We start from the raw sequence: 15,533 nt of genomic DNA, 5'->3' as shown, positions 1-15,533 counted from the left end.
ATCAAATATCCCTTGAGGTATCAGGATATTGTCACAAAACAGCGGGTAATAATCGCTGTAGTTTTGGTCTGGGCAATAACAGTGCTTACCACAATTCAAGAACTATTTCTGGCTGTAATAGACGGTGAGACAAAAAATTACTCTGTTTATGAGAAAGTAAACAGTCTAATGTATGTTATAATCTTTTTGGTTTACACTGTAGCTATAACTTACATTTATTGGTACATATTGTCTGAGACACGGCGTCAGAAAAACCGCATTCGAACTGAGCAACTAACCCAGGAAGAATCTAAGAGAGTCAAGAAGGACAACAAGGCAGCCAACACCCTGACAATGATTCTATGTGCGCTATTAGTCACTTACTTGCCTTTGACGATAGGTGTAGTGACAGATTTATCGGATCTGATAGAACCTCGTATTGAAAGCGTTCTTTTGAGTTGGTGTACAACATTTATTATGTTAGGTTCTCTTTTTAACCCAATAATTTACTTTTGGCGTATTAAGAAACTTCGCCGCGCTTGTTTCGAGATTTTACATTTTAGACAGCTAGAAAACAGGACACAAGACACTGGGTTGACAGAAATACAACGGCATCAACCTGAGATTCAGCCGTCGAGTTGCGAGTCATTTTCGATTTCCGTAGCGGTACAAGAACCTGTTTTGCTCTCAATCCATCAGCTTGAAGCCGAAGAAATTATCCACATCGAGGAAACCGATAAATAAGTCTTAACATAGTGTAATAATGCCGGTTTATTTACAATTTATATGTAATGAAGATGAATGTTTCAACAATTACACGAGCATGGGACAAAGAAAAAATCTGAGTCCCCGACGGAAATCGAACCTATAGCCTCCCAGATACCGATTGGGCGCTCTTACCAACTGAGCTACGAGAGACTCTTGGTGAGCTAGGTTACTAGGTTGATATGTGACACGCGCCCTGTATACTGCTAGGATCCGCAATGTCGAAATCGTTAAGTTTGTAGTAAATGATAAAGATGGTAAATTTTAAGCGCGGTGATAAATAATGAAGATGAATTGTTCAACAATGACACGAGCATGGGACGAAGAAAAAATCTGAGTCACCGACGGAAATCGAACCCATGGCCTCCCAGATACCGGTTAGGCGCTCTAACCAACTGAGCTACGAGAGACTCTTTGTGAGCTGGGCCATTAGCTGGGTTGATATGTGATGCAGTGAAGACAGAAGCCTGAAAACTTCACGTGATGCAGCTAAAACTATAGTCTTCAGTAATGATGCGAATGCCCCATGTAATCAGCATTTAAGAAGGACTTTAAATAAAAACCGCGCTTGCACTGGCAGAAAATTGAAAAATCAAATTCCTTCACTTTTTTTGCTCATTAATAGCTTTTAGGTAGATAAGAAACCTGATGTATTTTGTTCCCCCCAGAAGTCTTCTAATTTCGAGAAAAAAAAACAAAGTCAGTTTTCGTGATCGGAGCCTCAAAGTGACACAATTTTCAACCCGAAATTCGCTATCGTTAACTCTCGTCGCGTTCACAAACAAAGCCACATTGAAAACTTTGGATGCTTTCTATCAACAGAGACACTCTTTTCCATTCGCTAAAATATAATTTCAGGGCTTAAGCAAAACTCTTCGAACTGAAATAATTAAAAAGGTGAGGAATACTTTTCACGATACTAGAAAGTCGAATTAAACGGCAGTTTTCAACGGAATTATTTAATATGTGGTATAACTCCAAATTTTCTCAATTGTCGTTTAAACACACATGTAAATGTTTATCTAAGACATACCTGAGAATTGGCTCGGGTTGTTGAAGGCAGCATATTTACCAATGCATCGTAGTTGCACAAAATGTTGTGATATCGATCAAAATAGCCTAACTGACAGCTAAACATTTCTTGGTTCCAAAATACAACAAAGCAACTGTTAAGCGCGAAATTCCTTTTGCATCTTCATCCTTAGCAATTTTCCTTTATCGTGGTTCTTTTCTCTTGACGAAAGTGTGTACAGAACTCCAGAACGATCAATTTGCTTCCTCAAACTGCGTTGGCGGTGCTAGAGAATTGTTTTGCGTTATTTTAACTCCGTGACTTTCTCGACCCCAGAGCTCTTACTGCGCAGACTCACTTACGTCACAATATCGTGTTTCATGTCACGTGTATTATGTCACGTAAGTCAAAAATCTAATCTTGTGGCAAAATGGCGAAGAGGTTTTGCGATCAAAATGGACCTTAATTGACCCAGGTTGGCTTTTTTATCTCACTCTTTCGTTGAAAAGGGAATTTTGCAATGGAACATTTGGCAAGACGAAGGAAAGACGAGCATTTGGGGTTAAAACATTCATTATCGTGGCGTTTGGCAATTAGAAGTATTTACACAGTTTACAGTCATGCTGTGAAAATTTGCCGAAGTTTGATGCCCTCTAAGTGAGAATCTTTCCAATAACCCGAGCCAATTCTCAGGTATGTTTAATAAGAATATCTGTATGCACGTTTGAGCAAGAATTGAAAAAAATTAATGTTATACCACATGCTAAATACTTCCGTTGAAAATTACTATTTAATTCAAATTTTTGTTATCGTAAAAAGCATTCCTCGCCAGTTCATTTTATTCAGTTAGAAGAGTTGCGCTAAAGCCCTGAAATTATATTCTAGCGAAAGAAAAAGAGTTTTTATGTTGATAGGAAGTGACCAAATTTCTCTGCGCGGTTTTGTAAGCGAACGCGAGTAGTGTTCATAATAGCTAATTTCAGGTTTAAAAGTTAGGAAATTTGTGACTTCGACCACCGAAATCGATTTTCTTTGTTTTCTTAAAATTAGAAGACCTCTAGGGGAAACAAACTACATCAGGTTTCTTATCCACCTTACAGCTAATAATGAGCAAAGAACGAAGAAAAATCGATTTTCCAATTTCTGCCAGGAAATCAAATTCTTGCTCGGCCGTTCGTAAAAGTCACTCTTAACAGCTTTATAAAAACTTTGAAGCAGCCTGCCAATAGACCATATTCTTATTCTCTTTATTGGACTGAAACTAGCTTGCAGTGGGGTGGCTAATGCGTGGAATCTTTTCAAATGCAAATGACATAAGGCTGTTTTTAATAATTTCCCCCACATTTGCTTCCATTGCAAGCAAGTCCCAGTCCAGTCCAATACCGAGAATAAGAATATGGTCTATTTGTGATTGATTAAGCTTCACATAAAAGCTTTTATATGGGAAATGGTATGACAATAGAAACTGTCCTTGCAAAAGGCAGGAATAGATTTTTCTTAGAAGGCCAAAAGCTCATTAGTTTTATAACTTTTAAGTGTCACCCTTTCTAAATGAAGTTTGATTGAATGATTTTAAATCCATATTTTTTTAAAACCGGCACTAAAAGTTATTCCGCAATCAGGTTTTACCGGCCCCTTATTTGAACAAACTTGAAAGAGCGGAAGCTTTGTCGGATTAAAATTATAGCGACGCTATTCTTATTTATATAATCCATTTATGTCCCGCAATAATCAATAAATCCTAATGCATCAAAGTGCGACGCACCATAATAAGCAGAAAGATAAATGAAGATTTATATACCATTAAGGCTTTCTGAATTTGACGCGGAGTACACAAACCTTTTAATCCGATTTCTCGTATTTGTCACTTGGCAATCGGCACCATAACTCGGGAGGCTTACACTCGAGCGGTACGGTTCTGAAGCTTTTGTAGCCTGGCCGACAAAGTTTTACCACAATTACCCTAGACAAGATTGCAGTGGTCAAAGTGAGGCTGTGCTAGAGCATTGTAAAAAAAACAACAATAAAAAAACATTATGCATTAGAAATCTATCCTTGCCCATTGTGTGGACGGTTCCAATTGTCAAAATGTTTCCAATAAAGCTCTCAGGCGAATCTTAATTAATCACGAATTGGCAGGTAGCTTCAAAAATAAAAAGGCTGGAAGATGATTACACAGGGCATTTGTGTCATAGACGAAGAAGACTTATGAGGGAGAGCTCGGATAACCAAGGAAAAGATTCAGACATAAAGATAACTTGCAATATACCAGCGAGAAAAGCGTTTAGCACACCGCGTTAGTTTTGTTTCGTTGGACTTAGCGGCTTTAGTTTGGAAGCAGTCGGTACAAAACCTTTTGCTGTGACAGCTCTTTACTTTTACGTTGTCTGCTACCAGATTAACATTCAATGGATCGCTCTGCTACAGATACCGGTAGCTTTATTTCAACAACTCCTTCACGGGAAGTTGCTATCACTGTTGTCATACTCTTAACAATCGCTATTCTGGCCGGAACTGTTGGCAACGCGCGAGTCTGTATTCTGCTACGAAGACGACATGATCTTCGCAAAGTTCCTCATTTCTTACTCGCAAGTCTTTCATTTACTGGAATTCTTTCTTCGCTGATAAAACTGCCGGCACACTTGGCAGTGACAATTGTAAATTACTTTCCCGTCCACCACGTATCATTGGGGGTGGTCTGTAAAACTGGATTTTCTTCCGCGATGGGTTTTTCTGTACTGAATGCTTTAACTTTGTCTCTGATGGCCATCGATCGCTATGATTGCGTTGTTCGTCCTTTAAATCGTCGTTTGTCATTATTTAATGTAAAGAAAGTAATTTTGACAACTTGGATTGTAGCATTACTTTTATCTTCTTTCCATGGAGTAATGCTGCGCAACGAACGCTCTATCTGTTTCCGGCTCGATCCTTATAGCTCTCCTACCACTTCATCTGGCAGCCATGCTGTTTCTGTGTACACGATGTTTCTAGGCACCATACCTAACGTGGCTACAGTAATAATTATCGCTGTCACAATTTTTCTCATTGTCAAAAAGTTGCGCTCGTCGCTTTTGCCTCGTTTGGGTTCTTTGAACCGACGACGCGAAAATGAAATTACCAAATTATAGCATTGCTCGAATTGGTAGATTCCATGGAACTGTATTTGGAACGGTGAAGCTGTTTGCAGTGGTAATGTCAAATTTTAATTATGTGTTGAACCCTATCCTTCATTTCAAAATGCTGCAAGTAAGATTGCCTGATGGTGTTAGATTAAGATCTGTTATGCGGAGTCGGACTGTAGCAGATGAAAGCCGTGTGGAAATGGCTGACAGTAACATTTGAAAGGCTCAGAAAATACAAAATTCTTAGTGGTCAATAGGCGTTACCTAATTGTGATAAATGTATATCAGAACAGCGTGTATGTAATTATTGGCCCGAAAATGAAGTAAAGACGATAGTCAAATCCGCTGTGTTGGGCCACTTTCTTTTAATTTTCAATTATGGCGCAACAACAGCAACGTTTAACCCGCTCCACGATGCGATAATAAATGTAAAATCTGAATTTTGGTGAGCAAATTAGAAGTTAAATTCATCTGGTCTTGCAGTATTTTTTCGTTTTTTGGCATAAGCAATTCTTATTATTCCTTTACATTTGTCAACGAATGACTATTTTTTCATATAACTAACAACCGTAAACCCTCCCACTCAATAACTTCCTCTCCCCTCTACTGTTTTACTTTAAATCAAAGCCAAAAAATAAAAGATAGACTCTATAAGCAATGGATTTTTATCGTACCAATCGGGGACAAATCTTGGGAAATATTGCCAGTACTTGTACAAAAACAATTGTACTTTATGAACAATATAACACTTTATCGATTGTTTCAAGAATAAATTGAACATACTAAATGATTCCTTTTAACGATCAGAAATTGTACCGACACAAGAAAAGCTAAGGAAAACAAAGCAATATCTTTTTTTTTATTTTGATCCCTAACTTCTTTAACAGTTTTCGTATCCGAACAAAATATGTCATGACCAGGCCACAGAGGCAATTTATTGGAAGTCAGTACAATTATGCTGACGAAAAAATATCTCAGAACTAGTTCTGAAGCTTTTCATAATCGCTTTCTGTCCTCTTCGCCTATTTGAGTGCGTCATACTTTGATTCACCAGGATTTATTAATTTACTCACAGACATTCATGGATATATACATAAGACTTGCGTTGCTATAATTTAAGCCTGACAAATCTTCCGCCGCATCATCAAGATTAGTCAAATAAAGTCCATTGAAACCACGGCTGAAATAGAAATATTCATTGAAAATAATCAATCAAACTTTATTTAGAGAGTGTGGCACATAATTATAAAAACTAATTAACTTTTGGCCCTCTTAAAAGTCCATCCCTTCCCATTGCAAGGACAGTTGCAATTGTAATACCATTTTTTATAAATCTTTTTCATAAGTCATAAATTGACAGGCGGCTTCACAGTTTAAAAAGCTGGAAAATGATTACTAAATGGGGCATTCGCGTCATTACTGGAGACGAAGACGACACCAAAGGAGGCACGACAAAAAAGTCCACAAAGATTACAAGCAATATCCCCGGCAGCGACAAAAAGGCTTCAGTTTTTAAACAGTCGGCACTGGTAAATAACAAAAACCTTCCACGGTGACTGTTCTATACTTCTCCGTTGTTTTCTACCAGATTAACCTTCAATGAATCGCTCCGCTACAGATATCAATAGCTATATTTCAACAACTCCTTCACGGGAAGTTGCTATCTGCGTTGTCATACTCTTAACAAGCGGTATTTTGTTCGGAACTGTTGGCAACGCGCGAGTCTGTATTCTGCTACAAAAACGACATGATCTTCGCAAAGTTCCTCATTTCTTACTTGCAAGTCTATCGGTAACTGGACTTCTGTCTTCACTGATAAAAATGCCTGCTTTTTTGGCAATGATAACTGTGAACTATTTTCCCGTCAACCAAGTGTCATTGGAGTTGGTGTGTAAAATTGCATTTTCCTCTGAGATGGGTTTTTCTGTACTGAATGCTTTAACTTTGTCTCTGATGGACATCGATCGCTATGATTGCGTTGTTCGTCCTTTAAATCGCCGTTTGTCATTATTTAATGTCAAGAAAGTAGTTTTGGCTACTTGGATTGTAGCATTACTTTTATCTTCTTCCCATGGAGTAATGCTGCGCAACGAAAGCTCTGTCTGTTTCCGGCTCGATCCTTATAGCCCTCCTACAACTTCATCTGGCAGCCCTGCTGTATTGGTGTTCACGATGTTTCTAACCACATTACCTAATGTGGCTACGGTAATAATTATCGCTGTCACAATTTTTCTCATTGTCAAAAAGCTGCGTTCGTCCCTTTTGCCTCGCTTAGGTTCTTTGCAGCGACGACGCGAGAACGAAATTACCAAATTAACTTACAGAATATGCGCTGTTTTTCTAATTTCCTGGTTTCCAGTCATAATTTGTAATACCATTGCTCGAATTGGTAGATTCCATGGAACTGTAATTCGAACAGTAGTGCTGTTTGCAGTGGTAATGTCAAATTTTAATTATGTGTTGAATCCTATCCTTCATTTTAAAATGCTACAAGTAAGATTGCCTGATGGTGTCAGATTAAGATCTGTTATGCGAAGCCGGACTGCAACAGATGAAAGTCGTGTTGAAATGGCTGACAGTAACATTTGAAAGGCTCAGAAAATACAATAATCTAAGTATAGAGTAGACGCTATCTAAATGTAATACTATATATCAGAGCAGCGTGTATATATAATTACTGGCTTGAAAATTGAATAAAGACGACATTTAAATCCGCTTTCTTGGGCCACTTATTTTTTATGTTCAATTATATGATGCGACAACAGCAATCCGTTCCATGAAGCGATGACAAATGTTTGCCTGCCTGATGAACGAATTATGAATTAAATATATCTGGTCTTGCAGTATCTTTTCGTTTCCTGGAATAACGATTTCTAATTATTCGTGTACATTAGTCCCCCGGATTAGTCCGCAAATGATTATTTTATTTTTCATATCACTAACTACCAGAAACCCCCACTCAAATAAGTTTGCTTAAATCGCAACCAAAAAATAAACGACAGACTCTATTACCGGAACATTTTTACCTTACCAATCGGGGACAAATCTCGGGGAAATAATTGGTAGTTGTACTTAAAAAACGTACTTAATGAAAATATTACACTTCATTGATTGTTTCAAGAAAGAATAGAACATACAAAATATTTCTTTCTAACGATCAGAGATTGTTCCGACACAAATTAAAACTGAAAAAATAGAATTGTACAAGTTGCCAAGGAAACAAACAATATCGTTTTCATTTTCAAGTTTATGCTCCCTACCCACTTTTACAGTTTTCTTATCGGAACGAAATATGTCATGACCAGGCCGCCAAGGCAATTTATTGAAATGTTTCCCCTGAGTAGTCACTATAATTATGGTGGAGAAATCAATATCTCAAAACTAGCTCTTTCTGCTTATTTGAGTGCGTCGCACTTTGATGCATTAGGATTTATTGATTATTGCGGGGCATACATGAATTATATACATAAGAATAGCGTCGCTATAATTTTAAACCGACAAAGCTTCCGCTCTTTCAAGTTTGTTTAAATGAGGGGCCGGTAAAACCAGATTGCGGAATAACTATTAGTGCTGATATTAAAAAATATGGATTTAAAATCAGTCACTTAAACTTCATTTAAAAGGGTGACACTTAAAAGTTATAAAAATAATGAGCTTGTGGCCTTCTAAGAAAAATCTATTCCTGCCTTTTGCAAGGACAGTTTCTAGTTCTAGTGTCATACCATTTCCCAAGTTTTTATGTGATACTTTAATAAATCACAAATAGATCATATTGGAACCAATATTGCGATCGGTATAGGACATTTATAAAATAAAACGGTTTTTAAGCCGATCTGTTTTTTTTGGAAACCAAATTTTCGGTGACTTTCCTGTTCACCTTCATCAGAGTTCAAAAGTTCGATCATATTGTTATTCTCGGTATTGGACTGGACTGGGACTGGCTTGTAATGGAAGCGAATGTGGCAGCCTCATGGCAATTGCATTTGAAAAGATTCCCCGAATTAGCCTCCCCACTGCAAGCTAGTTTCAGTCCAATAAAGAGAGTAGGAATATGGTCTATTGGCAGGCTGCTTCACAGTTTTTATAAAGCTGTTAAATGCTGATTACATGGGGCATTCGCGTCATCACTGAAGACTACTGTTTTGGCTGCATCACGTGAAGTGTTCAGGCTTCTGTCTTCACTTCATCACATATCAACCTAGAAAATGGCCCAGCTCATAACGAGTCTTTCGTAGCTCAGTTGGTTAGAGCGCCCAACCGGTATCTGGGAGGCCATGGGTTTGATTCCCGTCGGGACTTAGAATTTTTTTCTTTGTCCCATGCTCGTGTCATTGTTGAACAAATAATCTTTATTATTTGTCACCAAGCTTAAAATTTGATGTCTTTACTATTAACTACAAACTTGATGATTTCAAAATTGCTAATCCTAGCATTATGCAGGACGCGTGTCACACATCAACCTAGTTAATGGCCCAGCTCACCACGAGTCTCTCGTAGCTCAGTTGGTTAGAGCGCCCAACCGGCATCTGGGAGGCCATGGGTTCAATTTCCGTCGGGGACTCAGATTTTTTCTTTGTTCATGCTCGTGTAATTGTTGAACAATTCATCTTCATTATTTATAACCGAGCTTAAAATTTACCATCTTTACTATGTTAAGACTTATTTATCGGTTTCCTCGATGTGGATAATTTCTTCGGCTTGAAGCTGATGGATTGAGAGCAAAACAGGTTCCTGTCTCGCTACGCGCATCGAGAAAGCCTCGCAACTCGATGGTTGAATCTCAGGTTGATGCCGTTGCATTTCTATCAACCCAGTGTCTTGTGTTCTGTTTTCTAGCTGCCTAAAATTTAAAATCTCGAGAAAAGCGCGGCGAAGTTTCTTAATACGCCAAAAGTAAATAATTGGGTTAAAAAGAGAACCTGACATAATAAATGTTGTACACCAGCCCAAAAGAACGCTTTTAATACGAGGTTCTATCATGTCAGATGAAACTGTCACTACACCTGCTATCGTCAAAGGCAAGTAAGTGACTATTAGCGTACACAGAATTATTGTCAGGGTGTTGGCTGCCTTGTTGTCCTTCTTGAATCTTTCGGATTCTTCCTGGGTTAGTTGCTCGGTCTGAATGCGGTTTTTCTGACGCCGTGTCTCAGACAATATGTACCAATAAATGTAAGTTATAGCAACAGTGTAAATCAAAAAGATGATAAGAAACATTAGATTGTTTACTTTCTGATAAACAGAGTAATTTTTTGTCTCACCGTCTATGACAGCCAGAAATAGTTCTTGAATTGTGATAAGCACTGTTATTGCCCAGGCAAAAAATACACCGGTTATTATCCGCTGTTTTGTGACAATGTTTTGATACCTCAAGGGATATCTGATGGCGATATAGCGATCTACGCTGATTAACACGAGGTGACTAAACGAGGCGAAACTAACCATGATCAGTGCTACAAGGTACAGTTTTTCCAGGGAACAGAATGGCTCGACGCCAAGGATTCGCTTCATGTCCACAGAAATTGCTACTGGATAAACAACCATCCCAGTAGACAAATCTGTCCCCGCCAAACACGCCAAAAGTACGTTCGAGTTGGTTCGCAGTCGGCGCTTTGTTGTCACGGCTAAGATGACCAGCGCATTTAGCATGATCGTCGGTAGAACTGAGAGGAAACTGATACAAGTTACAGCAACTAGATTTATATGCGTATCTCTTGCCATGTATGACGCACGCCATACAGCGCCATGCAAATAAGGGCATTCTTCTTTTTCTGTCGGATCATAAGGAGTTGTTGATGATGAAGGCAAAGCGGAGACGGTCGTCATTTTGCGGTGATGATAAGGTAGGAAAAACTACAAGTACGAAGGCCGGCTACGGGAAAAAGACCAGTTGAAATTGAGGTTTAAGAGCAGGCTATCAACTATATTAAATGACTTTGAAGCCTTATGTCCTGAACTCGAGGTATCAATACTTTAACTGATTGCGATATATTCTTTTTATGTTATATGAGAAATCAGTGTTAAGTCATCATTAGTAATACCATCAAGTGTTTTCCTTTTTATCTTCCCCTTACTTATGTACTTGGCAATTTTTGTTTTATATTGGGTAGGAAGTAAGGCTTATAACATTTCTGTTCTATTAACTAGCTAACAGCACTGCAAAGTTTTAAGTATTAAATGGATTATTAAACAATGCTGTTGACATACTATTTAGATGAATCATTTCTTTAAATCTAACATTTTTTATGTCTTAATATACTTTGGCTTTTACCGGATCTACAACTGTTCAGTAAGTGTCGATGCATAATTAAATCCATTGAAAAAAATAAACGACAGACTCTATTAGCAATGGATTTTTATCGTACCAACGGGGACAAATCTTGGGGAAATATTGCCAGTACTTGAACTAAAAAAATCGTACTTAATGAAAAATATAACACTTTGTTGATTGTTTCAATAATTAATAGAACATTCTAAATGATTCTTTTTAACGATCAAAAATTGTACGGCCACAATAAAAGACTGAGATAGTAAAATTTCTGCTAAGGAAAACAAAACAATATCGTTTTTTTTCATTTTGATCCCTACCTAATTTAACACTTTTTTGAATCCGAACAAAATATGCCATGACCAGGCCACAAAGGCAATCTATTGAAAGTCAGTACAATTATGCTGAAAAAAATATCTCAAAACTAGTTCTGAAGCTATTCATAATCGCTTTCTGCCCTTTTTGCTTTTTGGAGTGCGTCATACTTTGATTCACCAGGATTTATTAATTTACTGCCAGACGTTCATGGCCATATACATAAGAATTGCGTTCAGTATAATTTTAGCCTGACAAAGCTTCTGCCGCATCATCAAGATTAGTAAAATAAAGTCCATTGAAACCACGGCTGAAATAGAAATATGCATTTGAAAACAATCAATCAAACTATATTAGAGCACATAATTATAAAAACTAATGAAGTTTTAGCCCTCTAAAAATTTCCATCCCTTCCCATTGTGAGGGCAGTTGCAATTGTAATACCATTTTTCATAAATCGTTTTCATAAGTCACAAATTGACAGGCGGCTTCACAGTTTAAAAAGCTGGAAAATTATTACTAAATGGGGCATTCGCGTCATTACTGGAGACGAAGACGACACCAAAGAAGCCGGGCACGACAAAAAATCTGAAGTGTAAAAGTATAGCGTTCGGATAACTGAGGAAAAAGTTTGTGCTCCGTAGCTACTTTTACAGTTTTCTTATCCGAACGAAATATTTCATGACCAGGCCACCAAGGCAATTTATTGAAATTTTACCCTCAGTAGTCACTATAATTATGGTGGAAAATTAATATCTCAAAACTAGTTCTCAAAGTTTTGCTCATAATCGCTTTCTACTGTTTCTGCGTACTTCGATGCACTAGGATTTATTGATTATTGCGGGACGTACATGGATTATATACATAAGAATAGCGTCGCTATCCGACAAAGCTTCCGCTCTTTCAAGATTTTTCAAATAAGGACCGCCGTGTTAGAAACCCGATTACGGAATAACTTTTAGTGCTGATATCAACAATATGTATTTAAAATCAGTCAATCAAACTTAATTGAGAAAGAGTGATACTTAAAAGTTATAAAACTAATGAACTTGTGGCCTTCTAAAAAAGTCCATCCCTGCCTTTTGGAAGGACAGTTTCTTTTGTCATAACATTTCCCATAAAGCTTTTATGTGAAGCCTAATTAATCGCAAATAGACCATATTATTATTCTCTGTATTGGACAGAATTGGAACTTGCTTGCAATGGAAGCTTATACAGGGGGGGATATCGTTAAAAACACTTATGTCATTTGCATTTAAAAAGATTCCCCGCATTGAAGACTACGACGACACCAAAAAAGGCATGACCAAATCCTGAAATGCAAAAGCGGAGAGTTTGGGTAACTGAGTAAAGGTGCAGACGTGATGATGGGCTATGCCCAAACGTTTGTGTTGTATTTGTTATCTACAGAATGACAGTTTCATCATCGTTTTCATCATTTTTGTTTTCAGTTTGAAAGATGATATAGTTAAAGATTGTTGAAGATGGTCTGTGAAACTGTATTTTTCTACCGCGATGGGATTTTCTTGTACTGAATGCTTTTCTTTGACTCTGGTGGCCATCGACTGCTATGATAGGGCGCTTGATGTTGGCTTATAACCGCAGGGTGTGGGTTTGAATATACAAATTCGACCGCAAGGCAATCTTCGATTTTTACCAAACTACAACAAAATGTTCACATGTGATCGTAGTTTGATTTTTTTTACAAAAAAGAAGGCAGCTCGTAGTCTTACAGTAATGTATTTAGACTTACGAACGCCAGCTGTAGCTTTTTAGTAACCTTAAATAATCTGTTATCAATTGTGTACTCAATCTGTGGTAATTTATTCAGTATACTTTCAGTCTTATATTTAGATTTAGGCAAGCCTAGAAGCGATGCACCCGAGTTATTTATTTTTTGTACTGGACTGCACAATAATGTTTCCATTCTGGTAAATAAGCGGCCAGAATATTAACTGTACGTCGCGCAACAAATTTTGTATCGGACTTCCTTCCCCCTCCCCCCACTGCACGAACGGCAGCGCGGGCGTACGCTGAGGTCGGAATCAATTTTTTCATCTCGATGGGTTTACTAAATTTTCTTAGGTATGGGCCTTCGGTGCACGCGGGAGCTTGGCTACTACTTCTCCTTTTTAATCGTTAATCAGATCGTTCACCTGTTCAGTTCGTAAATTTATTGCGCCATTTTCACAGTTCGCAAAACTCTGTAACGCGAACTATCGACTCTATAAGATCTACTCCTTATTTACAGCAACAAATTTGGTTAAGGGTTAGTTTTATCGACAAAACGATTTGCCTTGTATTTATAAATTGCAAATAAACCGGTATTATTACACTATGTTAAGGTTTATTTATCAATTTCCTCGACGTGGATAATCTCTTCGGCTTTAAGCTGACATAATGAGAGCAAAACAGGTTCTTGTCTCACTATGGGTATCGAGAAAGTCCTGCAACTCAACGGCTGAATCTCAGGTTGATGGCGTTGTATTTCTGTCAACCAAGTGTCTTGTGGTCTGTTTTCTAGCTGTCTAAAATGTAAAATCTCTAGAAATGCACGGCGAAGTTTCTTAATACGCCAAAAGTAAATAATTGGGTTAAAAAGAGAACCTAACATAATAAATGTTGTACACCAACTCAAAAGAACGCTTTCAATACGAGGTTCTATCATGTCCGATGAAACTGTCACTACACTTTCTATCGTCAAAGGCAAGTAAGTAACTATTAGCGCACATAGAATAATTGTCAGGGTGTTGGCTGCCTTGTTTTCCTTCTTGAACCTTTTAGATTCTTCTTGGGTTAGTTGCTCAGTTCGAATGCGGTTTTTCTGACGCCGTGTCTCAGACAATATGTACCAATAAATGTAAGTTATAGCAACAGTGTAAACCAAAAAGAGGATAAAAAACATTAGACTGTTTACTTTCTGATAAACAGAGTAATTTTTTGTCTCACCGTCTATGACAGCCAGAAATAGTTCTTGAATTGTGATAAGCACTGTTATTGCCCAGGCCAAAACTACACAGGTTATTATCCGCTGTTTTGTGACAATGTTTTGATACCTCAAGGAATATTTGATGGCGATATAGCGATCTACGCTGATTAACACGAGGTGACTAAACGAGGCGAAACTAACCATGATCAGTGTTACAAGGTACAGTTTTTCCAGGGTGCAGAATGGCCCGACGCCAAGGATTCGCTTCATGTCCACAGTAATTGCTACTGGATAAACAACCATCCCAGTAGACAAGTCTGTCCCCGCCAAACACGCCAAAAGTACGTTCGAGTTGGTTCGCAGTCGGCGCTTTGTTGTCACGGCTAAGATGACCAGCGCATTTAGCATGATCGTCGGTAGAACTGAGAGGAAACTGATACAAGTTACGGCAACTAGATTTATATGCGTGTCTCTAGCCATGTATGACTCACGCCATACAGCGCCATGCAAATAAGGGCATTCTTCTCTTTCTGTCGGATCATAAGAAGTTGTTGATGATGAAGGCAAAGCGGAGACGGTCGTCATTTTGCGGTGATGATAAGGTAGGAAAAACTACAAGTACGAAGGCCGGCTACCGTAAGGGAGAAACACCAGTGGAAAGTGAAGTTTGAGAGCAGGCTATCAACTATATTAAATGAATTTAAGCACTTCAGTCCTTGACTCGACGTATCAATACTTTAACTGATTGCGATTTATTCCTTTTATGTTAGTTTTGAGAATTTAGTGATTTAAAAGTCATTATTGATATAATACCATCAAGCGTTTTTCCTTTTTATGTTCCACTTACTTATGTACTTGGCAATTTCTGTTTTATATTGGGAAGGAAGTAAGGCTAATAGCATTTCTGTTCCATAATGAACTAGCTAACTGCCACTGCAAATTTTGTAGTATTTAATGCATTTAATGATGTTGGCATATTTCTAAGATGGATTGTTTCTGTAAAAACTAACATTTTTAATGTCTTAAAAGACTTCGGTTTTTACCGGATCTATAATTGTTCAGTAAGTGTTGATTCATAATTAAATCCATTAAGCACTCCAGTGAAGATCCGTCCTCCAATCTTGCTCTTAATCACACTGATTT

At 37.9% G+C, this 15,533-nt stretch overlaps 2 protein-coding genes across 2 annotated transcripts; both read right to left on the bottom strand.

Annotated features, from left to right (window-relative positions):
* Window positions 1–9,537: 9,537 nt before the first annotated feature.
* LOC144655055 (adenosine receptor A1-like) lies at window positions 9,538–10,704 on the bottom strand. The gene has a single exon (XM_078515276.1). The coding sequence runs from the start codon at window positions 10,702–10,704 to the stop codon at window positions 9,538–9,540; it is 1,167 nt and encodes a 388-aa protein (XP_078371402.1).
* Window positions 10,705–13,808: 3,104 nt separating this feature from the next.
* LOC144655054 (adenosine receptor A1-like) lies at window positions 13,809–14,975 on the bottom strand. The gene has a single exon (XM_078515275.1). It carries the CDS (start codon window positions 14,973–14,975, stop codon window positions 13,809–13,811), a length of 1,167 nt encoding a protein of 388 aa, XP_078371401.1.
* Window positions 14,976–15,533: the final 558 nt, after the last annotated feature.

Source organism: Oculina patagonica, chromosome 5 (genome assembly GCF_052425735.1).
Source record: "Oculina patagonica isolate OP01 chromosome 5, crgOcupat, whole genome shotgun sequence".
In the NCBI taxonomy this organism is placed as follows: Eukaryota; Metazoa; Cnidaria; class Anthozoa; order Scleractinia; family Oculinidae; genus Oculina; species Oculina patagonica.
Note: the sequence above shows the minus strand (reverse complement) of the source record. Positions and strands in the feature narration are given on the sequence as shown.